Raw genomic sequence first — 25,592 nt, forward strand, 5'->3', positions numbered from 1 at the left:
AGCCTGTTCATAGAACTTTGAATACCACCAATGATTGATTAGACTGTAACAAATTCTGATTTATGATTGGTTAGCTTGTATGACCAGTAACCATTGAGTCCGCCTTTCGTTAGCAAAAAATGCATTGAAACAGATATGATAGCACAACTCTTCCCATTTATTTTAATAAAAAGATATTAAGTTGTTTTAAAACTGTAAGTAGCAGCATCTTCTAAAAGGTTTTAAATGTTTTTTAATATGCTCGCACTTACCTTACCAAAGACCTTTTCTATTCTAGTTTTTACCAAAACTACTTAAAGGGAACTAATTTCACACTAAGAAAATTAAGTTGAAGGTATAAGTTCTGAGCTGATACCAACAACTTTTTTTGTTGAGAATAACTAAAATAATAATAATAATAATGGTAAAAAAAGCCTAACTATCTCATCCTAAGAGATGAGATTCAACCTTAATCCTAACTAATGTACCTGTGGTGCTTACAACAAACTAAAGCTTGACTATCATACATCGGTTTTCCATTATCAGTTGTGCTAGTCATGTAGTTCAGAGCATGTAGTAAGATCTTTCTCTTAAAACAGATGTATCTCTGATCAACAATATCCCACCCAGCCTGACAACATATAAAGCACGCTTGAACATTAGGTGCCTTTTTTGAATTCTCGAGCTAATCTTAAATAAATATTAAGATTGCTATATGATTAATAGATTTTACACACAATACATTGTTCTCAGAATTATAGTCTTCAACTTTGTGATTAGACCAATTTTCATGAAAGCACAAACAATTACAAAAACTAATCATTTGAGTGTAATTGTACTCAAGCTAAAAAAATGTCAAAGGTCAACTTGGTTGGTTTGTAAAATGTAATAAAAAATACTTGGTATTGTATGTATAATATGATAAAAGTGTTCTCAGGATAATCTGTTATGTAAAAGATAATCAAAATGGTAATTGGTAAAGATAATTGGTATAATATTTATAAATTAAAATAATGAACAGTCTAGCCTGATGTTGGCTTTTAATGAAAGCTAGTAAGTTCTTCACACTGTCATATCTGTAGAAAAGGTACGAGGTCTAACCCAATAATGATGTTAAACAGCTGCTATAATTTCTTGTATACATCTGTTAGCACTAATCTGTTCATGGAACTTTGAATAAATATGGTTGGTTATTCTAGAATAAATTTTGATTTATTTTTGGTTAGATTGTTGGACCAGGAGCCATATTATCAGTCTTGTGTTTGTAGGGAATACATTAAAAACAGGTATAATAACACAACACCTCAATTTTATTTGTTTTGAGGAGTTTTAGGATAAAGTACCACCTCTTTTCTGTTTTTGAGGTAAATTTCTATTGAATAAAATCTACTAAATTAGTTACTATTTCAAACTTATTACTTTTATTGTATTATTCATAAGCTTTAAATTCTAATTCTACAATATACTTTATCAGAAAACAGGTTTGGATATACTGAGATGATGAAATAATTTAGTTAAGCAGGCACTTTGTAAGTATAAAAGTTTTAGTTTGAAAAATAATTCTGAGCGCATTAAATCAACCTTTCAAGATGACCGCTACAGAAATAAAGTTAAAAGAATCTAGCCAATCGTAGTTTAGATAACTCTGCTATATGCTTATTACAGCAAGTTTTTTTTAAACAAACAGGCTTTTTCATGCAGTTTGTTGAGTTTAATGGTACAAAAATAATCCAGTTGAACTAGACTGATGACAGAAAATAACACCAGCTTAAGCTGTGATACAACTGATAATAGTAATAATAATAAAATTTATTATTATTATGTAATAATAATAATAATACTCATGTTTCTTGCATATGCTCCAGTGCACTGGAGCATATGCAAGAAACATGAGTTGCCCCACACAAAAAAATGATACGACCACCGTGCAGAAGCTGTATTGGAGAACGAGAAAGTGAAGCTGATATGGGACTTCAACGGGCAGACAGACAAGGTTATTGAAGCTAGAAGACCAGACCTGATACTAATAAACAAAGAAACCAAACAGTGGCAGGTCATAAACATAGCAATACCTGGAGACACAAGGGTACTACAGAAGGAAGATGAGAAAATTGGTAAATACAAAGAGCTTGGGTTCGAGATAAAAGACTGTGGAAGGTGAAGACCGAAGTGATACCAATAGTAATTGGTGCACTAGGAACAATATCAATGAGGCATATAACATACTTGGCCGAGGTGGGAGTGAACATGTCTTTTGAGGCTATACCGAAGACAGCCATCTTAGGAACAGCTCACATTTTGAGGAAAGTCTTCTCTTAGTGAAATTGAAGAAGATGTTGGATCTTTTGGCCTTTTGTTAAGACCCGGATTCAACACAGACTAAAACCAGTCACCTACCACCACACAACTGTGAAGAAAAACTTTTTACAATAATAATAATAATAACAATAATAGGGGAATGTTGGGAAATATCAGGACTTGGCACAAGAGGTAACCCGGATGTAGAAAACAACATCAAAAATTAGTAGGAGATCTCAATGCCAAACATCGAGTTACTGATTGGATAACTCTACTGAGAGTTGATATAAAGAAATACCTGTTGGTGCAGCAGACAGCCCTGTTGGAATTGGCTAACATCTTTAGAAAGGTTCTGTCTATTTAAACAAGTAGAAACAGGTTGTTAACAGAAAAGAACACTAGTGAAAGCTGTGATAAAACCGGTAATAATAATAGCACAATCGGAATGAAGAGATTGTGATTTGAAAAAATGTGATAGCAATATAATTACCTATCATTTGGATGACTGAATAGTGATACCACATTTTAGACAGAGAATCCTGGAAGAACAACGCATAACAAACTGATCTATTTGTTTCTGAAAATATTTTAAGAAATGTGCTTTTATTTAAGTTTAATGATATGGAACAAATAACAGTCTGATGTCTAGCAAAGCCTAAAAAATAAAAACAATACTAATGCGTACTGGAAGTTAAAAAATGAATCTCTAAAAAAGACCAGGGTAACAATTGGTAATCAAACCAGAAGGTACAGATAACCTTGGTGCCTTGCGAACAAAGAAGAAAGTAATCTTTTGTTCAGAAGTGGAAAAAGATAAGTGTTATAGAAGAAAAAATATAATAGGGAAGGTTCTGTCAAACATTATTAAAGCTGACTAGGAGGCATATAACTCTTTAGCAAACCTTTATTATAGCGCTTATAATTATCGTTATTAATCAGACTACGACAAGAATGATAATAGTGATGATAAAGATGACAGCAACGACGACTGCGAAAGAGACATTGTTATTGGTGACAAAGCTGGTGATGTCGCTGATAATAAAGCAATGATGACAATGATGATGAGAGAGATAGACATGACATGTAGACAAGCTTTATAATCTAGAAAATCTGGGTGCAAGAGTTGGAAGTATGTATAAGTTTGGATTAGAAAGTGCAGTTTGTTTGATTATCTTGAGCTCACCGTGGTGAATAGGTTGGGCTTTAGTAGACGAAAATGATTTGACTTTACTTAATACAGAAAAAGGTTTTATTATGCAATGAACTGTTCTTCTATGGTCAGCTAGTGTTCTGAGGGAGGTTTATAGCTTCCAGAAGAGAGATAAAATACAGATGTCAAAGAAACTAGCTAGTTTAGAAATTGTGATCAAACTAATAGCGATAAATAAAGTTATATTCACAGCCAAATTATCATTTTTTTTATTTTTTTTATTATACCTTTAGCAAAAGAGACATTTTCTTTTTAGCAAACAGTTTACATTTGAAATTTAATTTACTCGGTTGCAGTAATACGCTTACACTCGGTAACTAGCATCACTTAACTTCTGTTTAAAATACATAGTAAAGGGGTATTCAAGCATTTAATTCGAGTATTTAATTCAAGTATTTAATTCAAGTATTTAATTTGTCGCTTACTAGTTTTGACTATTATTTAAACTTGATTTAACAAGTTTTTAATAACTGGTTATGCATTATTGACAATTTAATTAACTAGAGAACTTATTTTTAAAGACATTGTACTGCAATTCTGTGTAGTAAATTGTTATATGTTTATAAAAAACAACACAAACTATTCTTTCACACCGACCAGTTAATAATGTTCAAGCTGAGAATGCTATGTTTCTGTTCAACTCCATGTTTTTTAAAAGTTATAACATTTTTGCAAATATCCTGGTCTTTGAATACAAACATATCCTGATAAACCGTGTTTGTCACTTAAAGATGAACATACATAACATTTTAGTAGATTTTATCAGAAAGTATCGGTATTTTTCTATCATTTGCAGCTGTTTTTCATGTTTGAAGTGATTTGAATGACAGGGTGTTTTAAGATTAATATTAATAATAAGAAATATTAATAATAAGAAATAAGAATAATATTGATATCGATGAAAAAAATCAAAAAAAAAATTGTGCCAAAATGATGTTACAAGTATTGCGGCTGCTTGCTTTTATCACTATCGGCTATTGTAACGTTACTCATTTTTATTCTGTTCGTCTCTGTGACAATGTACAACTGAACTATGAACATCACAAGCTTAATAATGGTTTTGCTTGAGCCTGAGTGTTTTAACTGCAATGAAGTTTCATTAATTTTAATCTTGGTTAAATTTGGTTACATTTTAAATCCATCTTGTGTAAATTTGAATAAACTCAATTCAAAGTTAGCTATTCAATTTGAGTATACAGCTAAACTAGATGAATATTCAGGGTTACCGGGTAATAAATAAGTCTTTGCACAAAAAGCTTATTTTTATTTAATATATACAACATTTGCTATTTTAACTTTTAAAGTTCATATCGTAAAAAAGTGTTTTTGTGCACAGTTCAAATAAATTAAAAGAAAAAATAGACAACAAGTGCATGAAGTGTTTGTATAAAAAAAGTTACTGTTGCAGCAGAAGTTCACTATGTTCAAAGTTTTGAGGGCCAATGATACTGGTACCTCTCAATACTGGTATAAGCGTAAAAATGAGATATTGGACTTTCTTTGACAACCACCCTAAAAAAGAACAACCTATGATACTCTGCAGTACATAAGATTTTGTCAATTGAAAGCTAAAAATAGCAAAACAAAGATTGATCTGATCATGACAAAACTGTTTGTTGTGACCACAGTAACCTAAAGGTTCAAACACACTAGGCAATTTTATTACATGCATCAAGAGGAGCGCGGAGATATCTAAACTGGCGTGTGCCTTAACCCACTTGAGCAATTCACCAGCGAACCAATACGTTGGCAGGCTCACAAACTGCCAATAAAACTCGGTAATATTAGCTTCTTTAGAGTTTTTAATAAATTTAAGTCAATAAGGCGCTGTCTAGGTCGCGACGTAAACAAATTTTTATTGTTATTAGGCTTATCTCACTTTCATGAATTGTTCACTAAAAGAAGACATAAGAAAAAAATGCAATTTTTTATGATTTTTATATATAGTTCACTTTATAGTGGTTTTTTATATTAATTATAATAAACACTTACTATTCTCAAGATGATCAACATGCGCAATTATTGACTCCCAGGTGTTGGTTTTTACAGGGTTTCTTTGTAATTCTTGTGTACTGTGTTGTACAGGAGTGTGTGTGCCCTTATTAAATTTATGAAAAATTTAGTGTTCGTTTTGATGCTGCTTCAATCGTAACAAAATAGCAAATTGTTGTTGTTGCTGTATGTTGGTGAACATCGATACGAAAAATTTCTTAGCCATATAATTGCATTCCAGAAAAAACGAGCTAATCAAAATGCATCTCGTGTGTGATAACATTGTGTTAACGAATGCTTTATGCCATCAAGAGTTATACCAAAAATGATGGTTAGATTATTGCCTTTCAGGCATCAGAAGTGCCCAAATAAAAGCAGCAAAACTTATAGCATTTATAATAAGTTGCATTATTCCTATTGCTTGTCAGTATACTTGTGCCCATGTGTAGGCAATACTTGAGACATAAGTAGTATGTTTCTTACCAAGAGGCAGCTTCTAGAATCTGTAACTCAACCAGCACAGTCAGCGCCTCCAAACTGAGGTGAAGAATTAGTAAGACTTCTGCTTCTTATCTGGGAACCTGTATTACATGTCACTGGACATGTCATACTGACATTAGTCCACTGACATCACTGAGTGTATCATTCATTGAGGGCACAGTTTGCCTGCTAGGATAAACATTGTATGAGTAAGTATGCAATTTTTCAAAAGAAGTTGCTAAAAAGTTATATTAATATTACAAAAACTTAAAAATATACCCACCTGTACTTAAACATTAAAAATGCTTGTAAACTAGATAGACTTATAAAATTAAGTCAAGCCTCTGTAACAGGGTAGTACTCATACGTATATTCTATTATGCCTGTTTTATAATAATTTTTTATTATAATAAACAAGGCTTTTTTGCACTCAATTAAACTTTTATAAAGTATCATTATCATTTTACTCATGCTATGTGAACATAATACAATCCACCTTATTTTATAACTTTAGTATATTTACTTACAGGTACACCTGGGCAGAGACCAGTTTCACTTTGAGGTGGAGTTGCAGTGCAAACAAAAGTGCAGGCTCCTCTTGTTCCAGTTCGTCGAGCTGTTGAACCACAAGTAGCACTGCATCCACTCCAGTTGCTCCATGGTGGACATGTGCATCTTTGTTGTGTTGCTGTGGTCATTGTTGTAGTAGTAGTAGTAGTAGTATAGTAGTAGTAGTAGTAGTAGTAGTAGTAGTAGTAGTAGTAGTAGTAGTAGTAGTAGTAGCAGTAGTAGTAGTACTAGTAGTAGTAGTAGTAGTAGTAGTAGTAGTAGTAGTAGTAGTAGTAGTAGTAGTAGTAGTAGTACTAGTAGTAGTAGTAGTACTAGTTGTAGTGGTTGAACAGGGAGCTACCATGACTGATATCCTAAAGTTACTTTGGCCATTAACTGAGCAATAGTTTACATATCCATTACACTGAGCCATGCTACTGGTATATCTGGTGTTTGAAATTTCTCCATCTACAAATAGTTAAAATGGATAAGGATTGCGCAAACTCACATCAAATAATATTCTGCTTGGTAGTTTCTTCTATTTAAATAATTCACTTACTGGAAGGGTTGTTAGTATCCGCCTCACTGACAGTTTCAAAGCTATACATAAAGCCTCCAACAACATCATCCCAAAAGGTGTGACCAACTTTGACGCTCGTAACTGAACCAAAATCTGAAAAATACAAATGCAAAGTGTTTTAGCTCTCTACTATAAGTTGCATCAATGTTCGACATATTGCAGCAACTAACATTAACTGCTTGACTAACCTAAAAACTCTAAATTTCAGTTCTAAGCTTTAGCTTGATAAGATAAAACTAACAAATTTGAGTCATTAACTTGAAAAAATTCTGCTCTAAAGTATAATTTTCCTCCAAAGCATGCTTTTTATGTTTTTATTTTTAATATTGTTTGGTACTTTAATGCTTAGTAAATTATTAAACCTAAAGTAGAATATTGAAGAGTTTTTTAAGAAAAACATAATGAAGAAAGTTTAACACTTCTATTATTTGTACAGCCGTTTTAAGAAATGCAGACTTTTAAAATATTTAAAGTTTTTGTATCAGTAAATCGACAGCTGCTTATTTTGACTGTTTTTTAAATTTCACAAATTTTTTCGCTTTTCATAAATTGAGGTAATTGGTTTATTTAAAAACTTGAGCGATAACAGCAGATGCTATGTTTCTTCTAATGCAAATTGTATTTAGCTTTTTTATTTTAATTTTTAATTAGCTTTAATTGATTGATGATAAAATCTACATCTGTTAAAAAATCAACCTAGCTCTATTTGCTTTTTTATCTAAAAAGTTGTGTAAACATTGCTTATCCTTCTTTTAATAATTACAACTACTCTGAACTGCAAAAATTAATAAACTTTAATGATTTGCGATTTGGGATTTGGGATTTTTTTTTATCAACAAAATTAGTTGAGCAAAAGAAAAAAGCTGGAAGAGTGATGAAGCCCATAATACGCAATAGCATAGCTAGTCATGGCGTTGGGTTTGTCGTCATCAGTTTATTCACATGTTAAAAGATACAACCTGAGTTCTCTCTTGAAACTGGCCACCTTCTCTATGCCTTTGATAGACTTAGGGAGTTGATTCCAAAAAATGGCTTGTTGGAAATCCAACCTGCGATGGCCTGCCCGAGAAGAAGATTGTGGTAGATTTAGACAGAAATTTGATAATCGGGTTTGATGTATTGTGTTAGGGATGTAATTACAGTCAAATTCTTGATAAGCTAAAAGTATAATGCGATATGAATATAGTGAATTGATAGGTAGTATGGATGATGATTTGAAAAGAGGTTTGGTGTGGGTGAGGTTTTTTGTGGATGTTCCTTATCATGCGTTTTTGAAGTTTTATTAAATTTGTAAGATGGGTGGGAGGTGCACTGCCCCATGCCTCAATGCAGTATGAAAGTTTAAAATTAACCTTGGAATTGTATAATAAAAGCAGAGGCTTGCGCGGTAAATATTCAGTACTAATACGTTTCACTCAGTTTTAGTTAAAAAGAATAGAAACAAATTTGAATATGTGAATTTAAGTTTGAACTGAATCTCTAAATTATTTTTACATAATTACATGTAAACATGACATCAGATAATTTTACTAACATTTCAGTAACTCATTATTCTAAATACACGTAATTGCTCTATGAAACAAATTAAGCGCTTCTATCATTGTGTTGATAATGTTTTTGCTTTTTGTACAGTGGTTCTCAAAGTTTTTAAAGGTTATTGAATGCAAAGATTTTCTATTCACCATATTTTCAAATGAGACTAGCATTAAAGCTATGATTTTGATGTACTTATCTCTAACCTTGTTTTAGCTTCATAGAAGCATTGATTCAGTCTAAATACATGTATTACTGTAATACTGTATAACAAGCACAATGCTTGTGTTTGGGTAAAGAAGTAACAGGTCTTTTGACAGCCGTGAACTAAACATATGATTAGCATTAACCTTGGTAATGCTTTTAAATGACATATTTACCATTCATGCAGCAGATTTGTAACAAGACTGATTCAGACCCATTGGTGTACTATCAAATTTTGTGCATGAAACAAGATCTTCCCATCTAATACAGATGTTTCTCTGACCGGCGCTATTATAGTCAGTCTCACTATATTGAATGCAATTTTGAATCGGAAGACATGTGTCAATGGAATCAACAAACACGAATCATATATAGTAAATAAGTAAATTTCATATCACTGCTAGATTTATTTAAAGCTGAAAGAATTAATAGACACATTTAAACTGTCTAAGGCATCTACTCAGGACTATCCTGTACTCAGAGCCCATGTGTAAATCCATGTTTGCCTATTAGTAAGTCAATTATCGATCTATCATTGAGCATACGCCAAAATTTGTCATGATTCAGTTTCCTTCTTTGAGAGTTTTTATCTACCAGCTTATTTCCATCAGTGATAGCACTCTGCTTTAAAAAAGAAGCACAACTCCAAATATAAAAATAGCAGTATATTTATAGTTTTAATCAACAATAGATAATAGGTGAATGATAAATAAATAATGACATTTGTAGCAAAGCAACTTTGGTTCCGTGATATAGGTGATGATTAAGTTATACGCCGCGATTTATTTACTTAAAAATCCTTTTAGTGTGAATGCAATAGTTCGCAAAAGCGTATCAATTTTACCACTGCTCATCAACACACTCATAAATTTGTAGCGAGCTTTAATATTATCATTGGTCGAAACATGAGATCAGCTAGTTCTACCAGAACTTGTTTCGACCAATGATAATATTAAAGCTCGCTACAAATTTATGAGTTAATTGATGAGCAACTGTAAAGTTGATACGCTTTTGCAAACTATTGCATCCGCACTAAAAGGATCCTACTTCTTTGTAGCTTTGAGATCAGCTAGTTCTACCAGAACTAAGCTACAAAGAAGTAGGATAATCTGTGGCACTATGGACAACTACATGTACAATAGCATGCGGTATCATGCCTGACTGGAAGTTTACAGCGATGGAAAATGTGTAGAATTTTTTTCTACGTTAGACTGTTCACGGAGAGTATCATTGGCAAAGAATGGTCGGTCCACCCTAAAGAAATGTGTTTCACACGCCACTAATCAAAACACCAGAGCTAGCGTGGATTACCACAAGATTATCTTCTTCCGTTATAAATCTTTCTAATCCCCATTAAGCAGTATATTTGTGGCTTATTAATCTAATATGGGTGTGCTAAGAGAGTCCTGATTCTCCTCTTTATCAGAGTAAAGATTCCCTCGAGCATTATACCCTCAGTGCTTCTTCTGCACTGGCCGTCTCTTGCCCTCCTGACGAGTCACTCAATGTGTTTTTTATTTTACAACTTGACCTGGAACCAGTTAGCTAATAAATGATGTCATGCAAGTTTCGTAAGAAAATCAAGGTTGTACTTTGATTACTGGATATTGTGACTGCAGATTCAGCATTAGTACCAATTTTCCAACTTCTAATGTACAAATTTATTATTGCATTAAAACAGAGTGCACAACTCCAATATCAATACTAACACTGGATTTAACTTTAGAGATCAACTTGCATAAATTTTGGAAGATTTCACCAGAAGATTTAGTTATTTTGCTATCATTTGAGATTGTTTTTGATGTTTGAGGTCATCTGACATCCAAGATGTTTCAAGATTCAAATCTCCAAAAACTTTGTCGAGATTAAAAGCCTCAGAAGAAAGGTATGTACAAAATGATGTCACCAATTGTTATCGTTGCGATGGTTGACACTGACTATCGCAATCAAGTCGCCTCTTTAATCTCTTTAATCAGTCAATCTCTTTCCAACTATAGACATCATAATTGGACTTTCAGTTGATTTGAGCATTTTCAGCGTGATTATGTTTTATCAACAGCGTGATTATGTTTTATCAATTTTAATCTTAAAACATCTTGGCTGTGAGATCACCTCAAATATTAAAAACAATCTCAAATGATAAAAAATACCAATACTTTCTGATAAAATTTACTAGTGTTTTGCAAGTTGATCTGCAACATTGATGCAGGGATGATTTTATGTGGTACCTTGAGATTAAAAACAACTTTACATGAAATTTATCACAAACATCAAATATTGCTGCTTTTACTTATGTTCTGCATTTTTTACTGGTGTCGGCAATTGAATAATTAAGTAAAAGAAAGATAATGTAAAATCTATTAAAAATTAACATATAAAACTTATCCATGATTTAAATCTCAGTGTTGACCTTGATATTTTTCTATTAACCTCATTAGAGTCAAACAACTCAAGGATTTTATTATTTCTATTGTGCAGCTTCTAATTTCTAATCTTTTACTATTTAATATCAAAGTAATTCCTAAAAGTCCCATAAAGAAAATTATAAGAAAATTTTTGCAAAAAAAATAATTTTTACATTTGTCTCAAAATGTCTGAAAACAAATAACTTAATAAAATACGATGTACCTTCTCAGAAGTAGAATACAGCTCATTCATGCAATGTGTATAAGGGTATATTTACAGTATCACTGTTTTGGGTACTTTACAAAAAACATGATAATTTAATACGAATTGTGGTGTAAATACTATAGCGTTTCAAGTTTAGTAAGATTGAATTTACCAACTGTGAGAACTGTAGATTAAAGTGTGAACATTTCTGACTCATTTGCTTTTAATTATTATGCCAAAAAAATAAATATCTTATTGATGTAATGCTACAGATTATAACAGCTATAGCAGTATACCTAAACTTACAGGAGAGCTCCCAATAGTTTTGATTTAGTAAATTACATTTCATATTAATCAATAAATTATAAAGCTAAACTAAATTTGGTCAGAAGAGTATAAAAAATTTTGGTCAAGCTGGCATCAGTACATCAGTCCAAATTGGTAAATTACCAAAACGCAACTGCTAGTCTAAAGCCATCTATAGTGTGCTACTAAGCTATAACTAAGTTGATTTGTTCAGCATCTACGAGATAGGCTCACTCAATTCCAAAACACCGACACTGTAAGACAAACTCTCAATAGAACCAAACGTTGAGAAAATTTGAAAGAATCTTTTATTTTCAACCTTGCCTAATAATGTGCAGATTAATTTCTACTTGCAAGTATTGGTTGCTCCGCTTGTTGAGCCAACACATTTGTTTCTCAGTATAATTAACAATAAGTTTTTCAACAAATTAAATTGGGTGTATTTTCAACAAATTAAATTGGTTGTATTTTCAACAAATTAAAGTGCATATACATGTAAGTGGTTGTGCACGTATTTTCATTTTGTAAAAGATTGGATTGTAAAATTCAAACATATAATCTACTTATGCACTTACCGCATACACTTATAATAAGTAAACTGTAGCTATGGCCCTACAAGGGTTCAATCACCTTGATGATAGACTTACAGAATTTTTAGGACATGCTATAACCTCAGAAGACTTTTCTTTAGGAAGTCTGATGGCGCAGGGTTTTAGTTCCTTTGTTAGGTCAACAGTATGGTTCTAATAAATGATATCTGTGCCATCTTGGTTGTACCACCAAGATGTATCATTTGTCAGGAGCTGTAATGGTGGATTATAAAGTTATGGTTGCCATTTAGCGAGCGTCACAGATGACTAAAACTGAAAATCCTCTCAGATAATTGGCATAAATCAAAAAATTATCTTACAATTATATATTCGGATTAAGGATCCTACCGCTTTTGAAACTGCTTAGTTTGGGATTAATAAGAGTCAGCTCAGCAAACCCTATTATAAGCCGTTTGCTAGTTAATACTTTACATGCGTAATTCTACTGATTCAGCCACGCAAGCTACTTCCAAGAATGTGTAAAGCCAGTTGTAAGGACACACGACTACCTTACTGTTGCTTCTAACATAATATTAAAGCTTTGCCCAATCTGGCAAAGCTTTGTCATGATATTTATCCTCTAGTTGGTAGCTAAAATCTAGCATTAGACTAATGAAATAAAAAATGATTACTGTTGTTACAGAGCAGGTCGTATCTCAGTACAGACATCCTTCATGCTATTTTTATGGTAGATGTAAAATTTATAGATAAGAAGTTAAAGGTTAAGAAACTAAGCTGTATGTTTAACAAGAGAGTTAACAACAAGCTTTTGAAAGCCGGTAGAACACTGTTTACCAGCTCATATATTTTAATATTAATTTATTGTATTTTAACTGTTTATCTTCTCAGTAAAACAGAGGAATCAACAAAGTTCATGCAAGTATATTTCATCCTTTACAAGAACTATTATTAAAGGTATAAGTTTATCTAATACTTGGTATAAGCGCTAACTTGACCACAAAATCACATCGGTTGTAATCAGTATGATTGGATGCTATCTTGCTGGCAAAACTTGCAGAATTAATTTCATGGGTATTTAAAAGATGTTGCTAATAACAGGATGATAGCTCTAGAAGTGTATGTTAAAATAATTTCAAGAACATACTGCTAGTGCATGGGGTTCTTTTTCATTTGAGCTTACAATAAATTCTATTTATGCTGCTATCTTTGTATTTCTCTTTCACCATTTTTAGTATTTTCAAAAGAATTAAATTGATACAGTTATTATAATTTTGACCAAAGTTACTTACTTAAATATAATAATAATATAAGTAGCTTTTACATCTACCATACAGAGTATCATTTTGTATCATTATATAGGCCTATGTAAAGGTTTTTGTGTTCTTATAATAAAATATTCAGATACTGAAGTAAGCAGATAATATATATTCAGATAATACAATTTATAAACCAAATGTTTATGTGAGCACTGTCTATCTAGATATATAGCGCCTTATATGAGTATAAAAATGTATGATTTACTAAAACATGTACTTGTTCGTTTCTCAACAAAGGGAACTCAAGCTTTGCAGTTAGTCAGTTCACTGAACTTAGAAGCAGTGTGATATGCAAAGTCTGTAAAACGGTTCAGCAATTTAATCTACTTGCAAATAAATTATTTGATATAAGATATGAGAAAACTACACAGTTAAAAAATAACTGCGCAGCAGTTATTTTTTAACTAAAGGTTTTCAACTGAAGGTTATTTTTTAAAGGTTGCTTATGTTGATAAGCAACATACTTTTTTACTAAAGGTTTTTAACTAAAGGTTACTTTTTTAAAGGTTGCTTATGTTGATAAGCAGCAGCTTATCAACATAAGCAACCTTTAAAAAAAAAACCTTTAAAAGCAGCTGAAGCCTTTAGTCACTGTCAGTGTTCTGCTAAAGCTGATAAGTTTAAGGACATGCGTCTTCAATAAAACAAACTAGTGCATGCATCTATAAAAAAACTTGTTGACTTTGTATTTTCTTCATTTACTGTGGAACCTTGTTTGCTCGAGACAAATTAAGATGAGTAGGAAGACTGTGAAGCTGAGAAGTATTGGCTCTGGTAATACCCTAATAATAACTATTATTATCATTATTGTTATTTTATTATACTTCAATAAAACACATTGTAGTTTTTTTCTATTTATGGAATATTTAATATAATAAGAGCAGTGTTGCTATCTGTAGTGCTAAGGAGCTTTGGGAAAAAATTGCCTTGCACAGAATTAAACTCCTATGCTCTGTCTAGCAGTGTGGTGCTCTAACCTTCACCCCACTCGGCCACCTTACCTTTGAAAAATTAACTATGAGAGCATTTAGTGGTTACTCATTACAGTCTCTCACGGTAGACGAGACAGCCAAGCGTAATAGTTTAGAATAATACTAACATGTATTTAAAGCTTTCCAACTTACTAACAGGGCTACAAAAACATGCTCAGAAACATTGTTTTGCTGGATCACTCTAAGGTCTCCCAATTATGTTTTTTTACCAAGTAGCGGTGCATATCTGATACTACTACAAACATGTTTAAAGAATGGCTCGTAAAAAACCTTTTGAAAATAACAACTTTTGTTTTAGTGTTACGTCTTGACCACTGATACCTGTTGCCAACTGTTTATTCACAGAACTAAAAAATAAAAACTCATATATTATGGCTGATCCAGCATTAGTTTGATTATTTCTCAATCTTTCTTTTATAAGCACAACATTCAGATTAAAAATGCATTAATATCCGTGACTTCTCAACAGCTGCAGGAAATACTTTGGTAGAAATCATAACATGTCAAAAGCCCACTATAAGTGATAATGGAGCCTTGGAATTAATATGCTGATAGCTATTGAATAGAATGGCCTGTGTCATTTTTTCATAAAAAAAACTTACATGTGAAACATTATTACTAAAATTCTATAGAGCTGATGGTTTAAAGGCATAAAGTTGGCATAGCATCACATGTGTATATATGCTAGCATGTCGCTATATAGATATATCTATTAATGTATACAAACACACAAATTTATAAATATATACACAGTTAGTATTACTAAAATACTAACTAAAAAAATATTCAAAGAAAAAAAATTTTATAGACTAAAATAATGATATAGGTAAGCGGAAAAAATACTTAGCTATAAGTCACTACAAATCTGATTTCCAAAACAGATCTGTGGTAGATTGGAGGTAAGTATTTTTTCTTCTTACTCATTTGGTTATTTACATAACAATGTGGATAAAAATACAGCCAGAAAAAAATTGTGTCTGTGTGTGTGCAGGAGTGTGTGTGTGCATGTGTGTACGTATATATATATATATATATATATATATGTTTAATACATGCGTATAACTATATATATATATACATGTATATATATGTATACATACGTATAAATGTATATGTACGTATATATGTATATATATGTACATATATTTATATATATACGTAGATATACAATGTATGTACATATATGTATAAATATATGACAACTCTAAATATATAACTCTAAAAGTTGGGTATATTAACACTAGACATTTAGTTCTAAGACTGAAGTTGACTTGTTGCGATCTATAAAAATTTTGCATTTTATCTATTTTAGCAGTTATTAGAGATATTGTTTGTAGCGTTATTATCATTAATAACAATTGTTATCCCCAGTTCAGCAAGTCATACAAAGCTGCCAGGATACTTTTATGTAACTGGTGATGCGAAGTCTCAGCGTTTTTCAAGAACTTGTGCCAAAGTAGCTGTTTGAACTTGTGTTGCAATTTGTTTAACTTGTTAAGGCCTATAAAGCGCTGGTTAACGTAAACGGTTTACGTTGTTTACGTCAGCTAATACAACACATGTCACAGTTTCATTTCCTCTAGCAATAAAGACGTTATGATATGGCAATTAAGATAGCAATCATTCTCCAGCGGTAAAAGGCTTATCCTTAGTCATCTGCCTAATCCCGCAAGCTTTGATAAATGTTTAGTTGTATATTGGCGCAGCGTGAGCAGAATTTAAGTAATAATGTTTTAATCTATGGAACCTGCATTCAAATAAACCATACTTTTTTAGCTGGGCCTCAGTAAGTTAGGCACAGTTCCTAGATTCTGTTTTTCAAAGTTTCTCTTTGTTTTTTTATTCTTAGATTATTTGGACAAAATCACAAAATTTAAAGTGAACAATCTAGTAAAAGCATACTTTTAGTAGCAGCTGAATAAGTTGAATGTCCTGTATATTTATCAGTTTAACATTCTCTTAGCAATATTATAGCAAAGGTAATAATTTGGTTCTTTAACATGAAAATAGTAAACAGTTTTTTGTCTTGGATTACCAACTAACTGCCTCGGCTAAAGCCCATTGCCCCGTCAAGCGAATATTATTTTGATTAATGCAGAGCATTAGAAGTGGCTCATCCACTATAGAGAGTTAATCAGGACTTGGATTAACACATGCCATTAGCCTCACTCAATCAGACCTACGAACTGTCTTGACAGAGAGAAGAAACAGCAATATCACTCTCAGCCAACCTCACTGTAGGCTTTAGTGACATCGGCTACTTAAAAAAAAACAGTTTACGCACACAAAACTTTTGCTTTTTTAAGTGCTCATTTCAACTTTGCAAAGAATAATGACAAGCTCAAAAGTTATTGCTTTGATATTTTAAAAATCACAAAAAAGCATTAAATAAAATAAAGCCTTTTTTAAAACAGTTGTTTTTTTGTTTAGAACACAATGAGCCTGGTTTTGGTTTTATTGCTGACATACTTGCTGCAATCAATTAAGCTGTCTGACAAGAAAAGTCTAGACGATGATCTACAGGAAGTTCTTTGTAGCGATTTTATTCAATATCAAGTTCTGGTAGCAATCAAAAGCTTCGGTGTTTTGTTAACAAAAATTGGAGCTTTTTTCAGGCTTTGATATTTTGCAGCTATCTATCATAATTCCTTTTTTATCTACTGCTCCATGTTTTAGCTTCTGAAATAAAAAACTGTTTCTGTGAATATTTTACTATCTAACACTATTCTTTCACAAATAGGAAATTCACAAGTTTAGCTATGGTCAGGTCTCAAGTAGAACAGATGTTTGAGCTAGCAAAAGTAACTTACTAGCAAATAACTGCCTGAGGTTTGAGACTTTAAGAACAGAAATATCTAAAAATGTTAAATCTGTATGACTCTGCCTTTTCTGTTTGCTAATAATAGATTCTTCTCTAGTGGGTTATTAGAACTAAACTAAACATATCAGGTGATTTTATGATTATGCTAACATAATGTAATTTTTTGGCACTTTTTGGTTTCAACACTTTAAATGATGTGATTGCCTATTACCATTTTTTGGTAGATCTATATAGTTTTCACTCAAAGTTTTAGAATTTCAACAGTGTCACTGGCCTTGAGTAAGTATGACAAGTTAGCCTTCAAATGATTTTGCTTTTACGTTCACCTTTTGAACCTTAAAATGGTTTCTTTGGTCCTACAAGGTTATAAGATAAGCATGCATATGAATCTCTAAAGCTTGTTATTCAACTTGAATCATGTCTGAAATCACTTATTTAACCTGGTAATTACTGTCAGTGGCTTATGAAGAGTATGGGCACCTGCTGAATGGTGCCAGCTAAGCTGCTCAAACCTTGGTCACATAAGGTAACTTTAGGTCAGTCTGTGCAAGCACGTTGTTGGCATATCAGTATAAAATTGACAAAAAAGGGCAGGACTCTCAAATTTGATTTAATTTTAGCATATATCTTAAGAAGCGGCATGATTTTTGAGTTTAAAAAAAATTATATAAATATTCAAAAAACAATACATTGTCTGGTTTAAATAACAAACAGTAAAGTAAAATTTAAAGTTGAGTTTGTCTGCAATTTAAGTTTTAGCTAGCTGTCAATTCACTACTACTAAAACCCTGGCAGTTAGGGTGTCATAAGAAATTATCAGAGGTACCAATAAACCACAGAATAAGTACGTATATCCATAATTTTTATCGACGCCTAAAGGTGGTTGATTTGTACACGAGCTAGCGTGTTCCTTTAATAGTTGAAATGTCATGAGCTCAAATTTTGTCAAAAGGAATCTTTCTTCTTAGACAAACAGACAGATGGACGAAACTGGCCTATATTATAGTAAAGATTTACGTTTAGGTTCAGCACGGCTGATCAACTTTCTTTTATATTGCACAAATAGAGCTTTAACATTAGTGGTGTGTTTTTCTTATTAATCTGAAGTTCAAAAAAGAAAAACACGTTACTAATGTTACGTAAAACAGAAAATTCTAATCAGTTTCTTTTTCTACTTTACTTTTCACCATCCATGAATAATATTTATTCTCATCTACATCCCTTATCATTGATTAAAATGCAAATACATCAGCAGACAAAGAAATCTTTCTTAGAGGCATTTAAAGCTGTTTTTAGTTCAACTACATTTTATAAGTTAAAATATTTTTCATACTGTCTAAAGTTCTATGATTAGTATATATTCACCATACCTGTCTAGCGTTACTTGTATCCCCAAAAACTGTTTTCAAGTAGCAGCTCTATATATGTAGCAGAGTGCCAAAATAGGGTATCTTTCTGCATAGCTTTAGATAGTGATGAGCCATTTCACGAAGGTACTTTTGATTGTTATATAAATTATTTTGGTAAAATATTTTAATTAAAGTTGACGCTAAACTAAAAATATCCCTATTAAGTAAATTGGCCATTATTCTAGTGTAGTTCCCCGACTTAAAATAATCTAAACATATATTATCTGTTTCGTCACTGTACAGAGCTTGGTTTGGTTATCAGCAACGAGTTTCTAGTGCCTGCAAATATATATTGCATATGCCTAAGCAGTCTCTAGGTCACCCTATCATAGCATGCAAAGCTGAAAGGAGTCTAGCTCAACTCTTGAAATACTGCGAGATCTCTTTAATTTTATTTTTAAATGGTAAAACAATACAAATTACATAATAATGCATAAAAATTGGAATGTTTGTTATCAAACGCTCAAATATATAATAGAACAGCATATCAGCGGCTTAAATAAATAAAGCAATTTTTCCATCCACGTTCTGTGGGCAGGTTGTAAAAAGTGGCAAAACACTTGAGCTGCAAAGGACTAAAAATATTGGCATGCAAAATTATTAGGTCGAGAGCCCTGTCATGAAGAGAGTGCACTTCAATCCCTAAAATGATCAGTGGTAACATAACAAAACATCGCATTGAAATTGTACGTAGCCGGAGTTACCGAAAAAGGCTAACGCTTTTCTGGTAACTTTGATTAGTTTTTATGCTAACCATGAAGAATTGTACATAAATATTTAGTAAAAAATTAATCATTTTCATGATTATAGAAATTTTGAGATCCATAAAGAAATAAGTCATCTTTGACTGGAAAGTATTTGTCAGCCAAGCGAGGTCAGTTATGGACCAGCCATAATTAGATATTAAGGGAATTTATCGTGAGATCATATGTGCCATGCTCCGGGACGGAACACTCGTCGCCTGAAAGCGTGTCAGGGCCTTTCAAAGGAGACACTGGTGACACTGGTGTCATTACGCTGGATTCATATCCACTCTCCTTGCTTCTTCTATTCGCACCCCCTCGATGTAAGCTATCAGCCTGCTTAAGGAACCCATCTGTGTCGACCTCTATGGGACTCCGTGATTCATTCTGCCAGCAGTTGCAAGCTCCGCTATAAAGAAACAGATTATTGTAAGCCTTCAGCCAATCTCGATACATAAAAATATGGTACACAAGCTAAGTTTTTGCTACCAACATTTGGCAGAAGATGCTTCACTTAGCTATTCTCAAAAAAACAACACCATAGCTATGGTAGCTATAGCTACCATAGCTATTATGGTAGCTATAGCTATAGCTATGGTAGCTATAGCTACCATAGCTATAGCTATGGTAGCTATAATGGTGTTTAGCTAATGAATGTACCATAAAAACTCTCAAAAAGGATTTTTTTATAATTTCGCCACAAAAAACTACCAGTTAAGCTATCATTTTCTGAAAGATTTTTTAATTTTGACCACCTTTTAAACTATTACATCACTAATTGTCTGGAGCATGTTTGATATCGTACTACAAAATATTTTATAGCATAAACCTTGAAAAACTTTTTTTAGATATCAAGCCACGCTTCAGAGTGACAGCCCACTATCTGACAACAAGTGTACTGTTATCTAACTAAAGAGCTGAAAGGAGCTCACACTTGCATGACAATGTTTGTTTTATGTGTAAACTTTGCACAAATTTGTTATTTTTTAATTGTTTGTTCTAGTTGCACATTTACTGATTGTACAGAAAGAATTTTTATGTTATTTGTTACATATATATTATATATTTGTAATATGTTACTGTTATTTGTTGAGTAAAAACTATTTAAAAGACTTTGGGTAGGCATTGCTAGCAAGGTTTTAGTTGCAAAAATTGCATCGTTGCTAAATAATGTAGCTAAATACATGTATGTAATGCAAAAGGGACTAACAGCCACCAGCATGTTTGTCTTGGTGTCTACAAAAAATAGGCTTATGTCAAAATCAGATATCCTTTTAAAATAAACAAAAAAGTGCTTGATGCTAGCAAGTAGCAACATATGAAGGGTGATAAGCTTGTAAAAGTGGTGTATATAATATATCATGTATGCTGTTATGTTTATACAAGCAGGTAAAAGATGAACAAGATACTAGCCTGTCACAGAGTTATGATATCTGAATAAACCATGATAGCAAAATGATGAAGTATGCACCGGTTTACCGCCTCATTGGAGTGAATGTTAAAGCTAGAGGACTATTTGACACTGTGCCAATGTCAACCGCCTGCGAACTATTTTGTTACTTTTCATTCTACAGCACTGTTTGGTACTAGCAAAAAAATTGCAATGTAAAAAAATGATATAATGCAAAAGCGCATTGTTTAAACAAAACATGGTTTATTTTATATAGGGGTCTACTACTTGCTGATATGACATCTAAAAGAACCTACCTGTAAAAATCAGCTAGCGAACAATCAGCGATGTTTTAAGTCAGCACGATGCATAAAAACATAGAAATACAAGTATGCATAATTAATTTTTTAAACATTTTTGAAAGAAAAATATTAAAAGCATCAGAGGAGATGTAGAATATGTATTAAAATATTTGCTATATTTGTAAGAAGTAGTGGTTATATACCAACACTTGTCGCCAGTTGTCACAGTTTTTCTGATCATAGAGTTAATCTTGTTCTAAATACTTAGCATACCAGTTAGAATAATTTATGTTTGTATTTTTTCAGAAAATCGCCCGACACAGGCTTACACAGCTATCATTAATCTCTGAGGGTTTATGAGGTACATACTCATGTGTATGACGAGTGATGAGGTAAGGTAATCCTCATGCGGTTTATTTCTTTTTTGAAGTCTTAGACCAAACTTAAAACAAACTAGCCATTCAGAAAGCTTGTCTCATCATAAGCAAACATCGAGTGTTAGCTGATGCAAATTAAAGTCTGATATCTAATATTTGCTAGCTTTCAGTTGAGAAAGAAGGAAGAAGCCAAAACTAAACTAAAGCAATTTTTCAAATAAGGTTTTTAGATAACGCTTTTTATGTTATCTAAAAACTTTGTGTATGTTTTCCTATAAAAAACAAATTATCTACACGTAGATATCAGGAATAACAACAGTCCACTTGTAGGTTTGCTGGCGGTCAAGGATGATAAAGTCGATGAAGTAACATTATTTAAGCAAACTTTAAACTTTTTTCAAGTTTCATCCTATTTCATACAAAGATTAAAAGGGAAATTGTGAATGTAAACTATTTTTTATACCCGATGAAATATGTGAGTAGCTACTAGTCTATAAGAGTTGATCCTGTTGTCGTGTACTCACCTTCTGGGAAAAGAAAAAAAACATTAAATTAATTTGCTCAGATCTGTCTCAATTTTTTACTTGATCCCTAAATAATGCGGTTCGTAGATAATCTCTTTGAAAGGATTATCAGTAGCTGTTACTTAGATATCTGGACTTAGCTTCTGGCCAGCCACCAGACAAATTAGTTTCTACTATTCTGCTGCAAATTATCAGTATTTCTCAAACCCAATAAACACCAAATTTCCTTCTGAATTTGTTCCACAATTAAGTCATTTCTTTAAACAACATTGTATAACTTGATTTTACTAAAAAAGATTATAGGAAATGCTGTATATTTAATTACTTGAAAAATTGGACAGCGTTTTAATGCCGGGGTTTCTTTTTTAAACAAGTGATGCAATGGTTTATTTTATTTGTGCCACTAATTTTAGTTTTTTCCAATTGTATTAAAAATACGGCAAGAACAAATATTTTAGCACTGCAATAATTTATACAATGTAGCTGCTGCTCCTCTCAACTCCTATCAAACTCATAAAAAGTGAACACTGTTGCAGGCATCAATCACCAAGGCAATAACACAGGCTATGCAGTATAGTAATACTATGCTCGATATGCAGCAATCACTGCTTGAAGTACATTAATTAAGTCCTTAATGAAGGAATTTTAGCCAAACATTTGAATACTAATTTTGTTAGCAAAGCTGTCATTTTTTTATGCATAGCAGTAGGGAGATTGCTGTCAGGTGTGAGATTGCTGAGATTGCTGCCGGCACGTCTGGGCTACGGCAAATTACTAACAAAGTCTTATTGCATTCAAAATGTTGAAAACTTGGCCAGTTACAAAGAGGATGCTGTGATGCATTAGTGACCAACAATATTGAGCTCTAGGTAGAAATATTCCTGAGAATTTTGATGAATTTTTGCCACACTAACAAACCTAGAAGTTATGCCATCATACTTAGAAGCTTTATGATTAGAATGTTTGGAAATGTTTAGAAGCTGTTTTTTCTTTTACAATATCATTTTCTTATTATTTTTCTTTATTATTTTTTACAATAGTTGCTGGATTTTTACTGAAACCGGATAGTTTCCTTATAAATTACATAAAAATAGAATATCCCTGTCATATCTGAGAAGGATTATATGAAACTCGGGCTATATTTATTGGTTTATGAAATAGAAAGAGTTTAAGAAAATTTATTAAAAAATTGGGATGTTAATAGAGTTATCAATAGCTAGAGAGTTAGGAAATATATACTCCAAATGAAATATATTACTACATCTTCAACCAATAATGGTAGAGGAGCATGAATACACTCTAGGTTGAAAGTGGTTCAAGTAACTTACTAACATAAGCATCAATATTCGTTGTAAAGCTTTATAAGACAGTTTGATTGTTAAGTCTATAGGAAGCTGTTCAAAAATGGCATTTCAATTACATCCAAGTAGATAGGCAAAGTCGCAAAGAGGTTGATTCAAGCTTGCTGCCTTTAGCTTCTGATTCCCAATTTTTTTAATTTCTTATTCTTGTAAATTACAATACATTGCTAAATATTTTTTGTAAAGATTTTATTCAATTCACTTACCCAAGATAGTGGTACTTTTAGCTAGGACTTTCTTTCATTTCTAACCTTAGCCTTAGCTCTACCATATCTGAGGCTTCCTTTCATTTCTAATCTTAGCCTTAGCACTATCACATCTGAGGCTTTCTTTCATTTCTAATCTTAGCCTTAGCTCTGTCATATCTGAGGCTTCCTTTCATTTCTAACTTTAGCTTTAACACCATCATATCTGAGGCTTCCTTTCATTTCTAACCTTAGCCTTAGCACTATCACATCTGAGGCTTTCTTTCATTTCTAATCTTAGCCTTAGCTCTGTCATATCTGAGGCTTCCTTTCATTTCTAACTTTAGCCTTAACACCATCATATCTGAGGCTTCCTTTCATTTCTAACCTTAGCCTTAGCACTATCACATCTGAGGCTTTCTTTCATTTCTAATCTTAGCCTTAGCTCTGTCATATCTGAGGCTTCCTTTCATTTCTAACCTTAGCCTTATCACTATCACATCTGAGGCTTTCTTTCATTTCTAATCTTAGCCTTAGCTCTGTCATATCTGAGGCTTCCTTTCATTTCTAACCTTAGCCTTAGCACTATCATATCTGAGGCTTTCTTTCATTTCTAACCTTAGCCTTGGTACTATCATATCTGAAGCTCTATAAGAAACAGAAAACAAGCAAGCGTTTTGTCTCCGTATCTGAACAGAGTCTCAAGAGCACCACCTACAGGTGCACCAGCTCATTCTCACCTTTTTTATAGATTGTGCAAGGAATCTTTTTATTATTTCAAGTTTTACTCACCTTTACCATACTAATTGTAACGGGGTTAACGAAAACTAAATTTTTGTGCATAGCAGTGCATGAAACTTTATGGATAGAAGTGAAAAAGAGACTTCTCTTGTACACATGATCATTCTTGTGTGCTTTTTGTCATGAGTTAAAATTGTTGAAAAAGGTTTGCATTTATTTATATATATATATATATATATATATTTTTCAAAGTTGGTCGTTGTATGTGTATTCGTAGGTTTGATTGTCTGGCTATAGATCTTAAAATCTTGGAATAAAGACACCGTACCGAAGAAGATTCGATACCGGACGGTGTCTATCACCAGTCTGACGCCCTACCCACTAAACAATAGAAATTGAATTGCTAGCTTGCCAATTTAAGTCATTATATCAGAGCAAATACCCAACAGATTGGCATACGACGCGGGTCATAACATAACGTCAGGAGAAGCTGTTCGCTCACATTATTAAACGTACTGGCTGATAGCGCGCAGATTAAAAGCGAGCAACTCTCACTAGTTCTCATTGCTTATAAGACAAAACGCTTTTCTCATGGTATGTAGTTTGAAAGTTAGAATGGCAAATGTTGTTATTTGTTAAATATAAAGACTTTTCTATTACCCGAGCAATGCCGGGTAGCACAGCTAGTTACAAAGTAAGTTGCCTTAATTAAACCACATGCAAAACGAGCAACTTTTTAGGATGGTAGCCAGTTTCATATTTTCTTCATGCCAGTCTACATAACATCCATGCTAGTGGTGGCCTGATAAATCATGCAACTTAGGCTATATTATGAGTTACTCACTTGTGGTCACAGTGTTCCTGAGGCTGTCTCTCGGGATACTTAAACACATCAGATACAGATCTGCCATAAGATCTGGCTGTTGTGAGAAAAGAATTTTGTTGGCTTTCTGCAGGAATGGTGGCATCAGCAGGAGTTTGCAACTTCAGACTGTTCTGCAAATATGCAGAAAAGTGATATGAGCCTACTGCTACGAGGGTAATTTTTACTACAATAAGAGACCTGTCTGTTCACCTGTCCATCTAAAGCCCCGATAAAAGAGCTGGAAAAACAATTACCTCACCCTAGAATTGAACTC

General features: G+C 32.6%; 1 protein-coding gene across 2 annotated transcripts in view; it reads right to left on the bottom strand.

Annotated features, from left to right (window-relative positions):
• Window positions 1-19,194: 19,194 nt before the first annotated feature.
• The window catches only part of LOC137407365 (uncharacterized), a 30,661-nt gene continuing 24,263 nt past the window's right edge, over window positions 19,195-25,592 (bottom strand). For both annotated transcript variants that reach the window (XM_068093997.1, XM_068093998.1), the window contains exons 12-13: window positions 25,298-25,449; window positions 19,195-19,982 (exon numbers count right to left, since the gene is read on the bottom strand). In XM_068093997.1, coding sequence (XP_067950098.1) covers window positions 19,727-19,982; window positions 25,298-25,449 — 408 coding nt within the window. In that variant the 3' untranslated portion in view covers window positions 19,195-19,726. The remainder of the gene's footprint in view (window positions 19,983-25,297; window positions 25,450-25,592) is intronic.

Source organism: Watersipora subatra, chromosome 10 (genome assembly GCF_963576615.1).
Source record: "Watersipora subatra chromosome 10, tzWatSuba1.1, whole genome shotgun sequence".
Lineage (NCBI taxonomy): Eukaryota > Metazoa > Bryozoa > Gymnolaemata > Cheilostomatida > Watersiporidae > Watersipora > Watersipora subatra.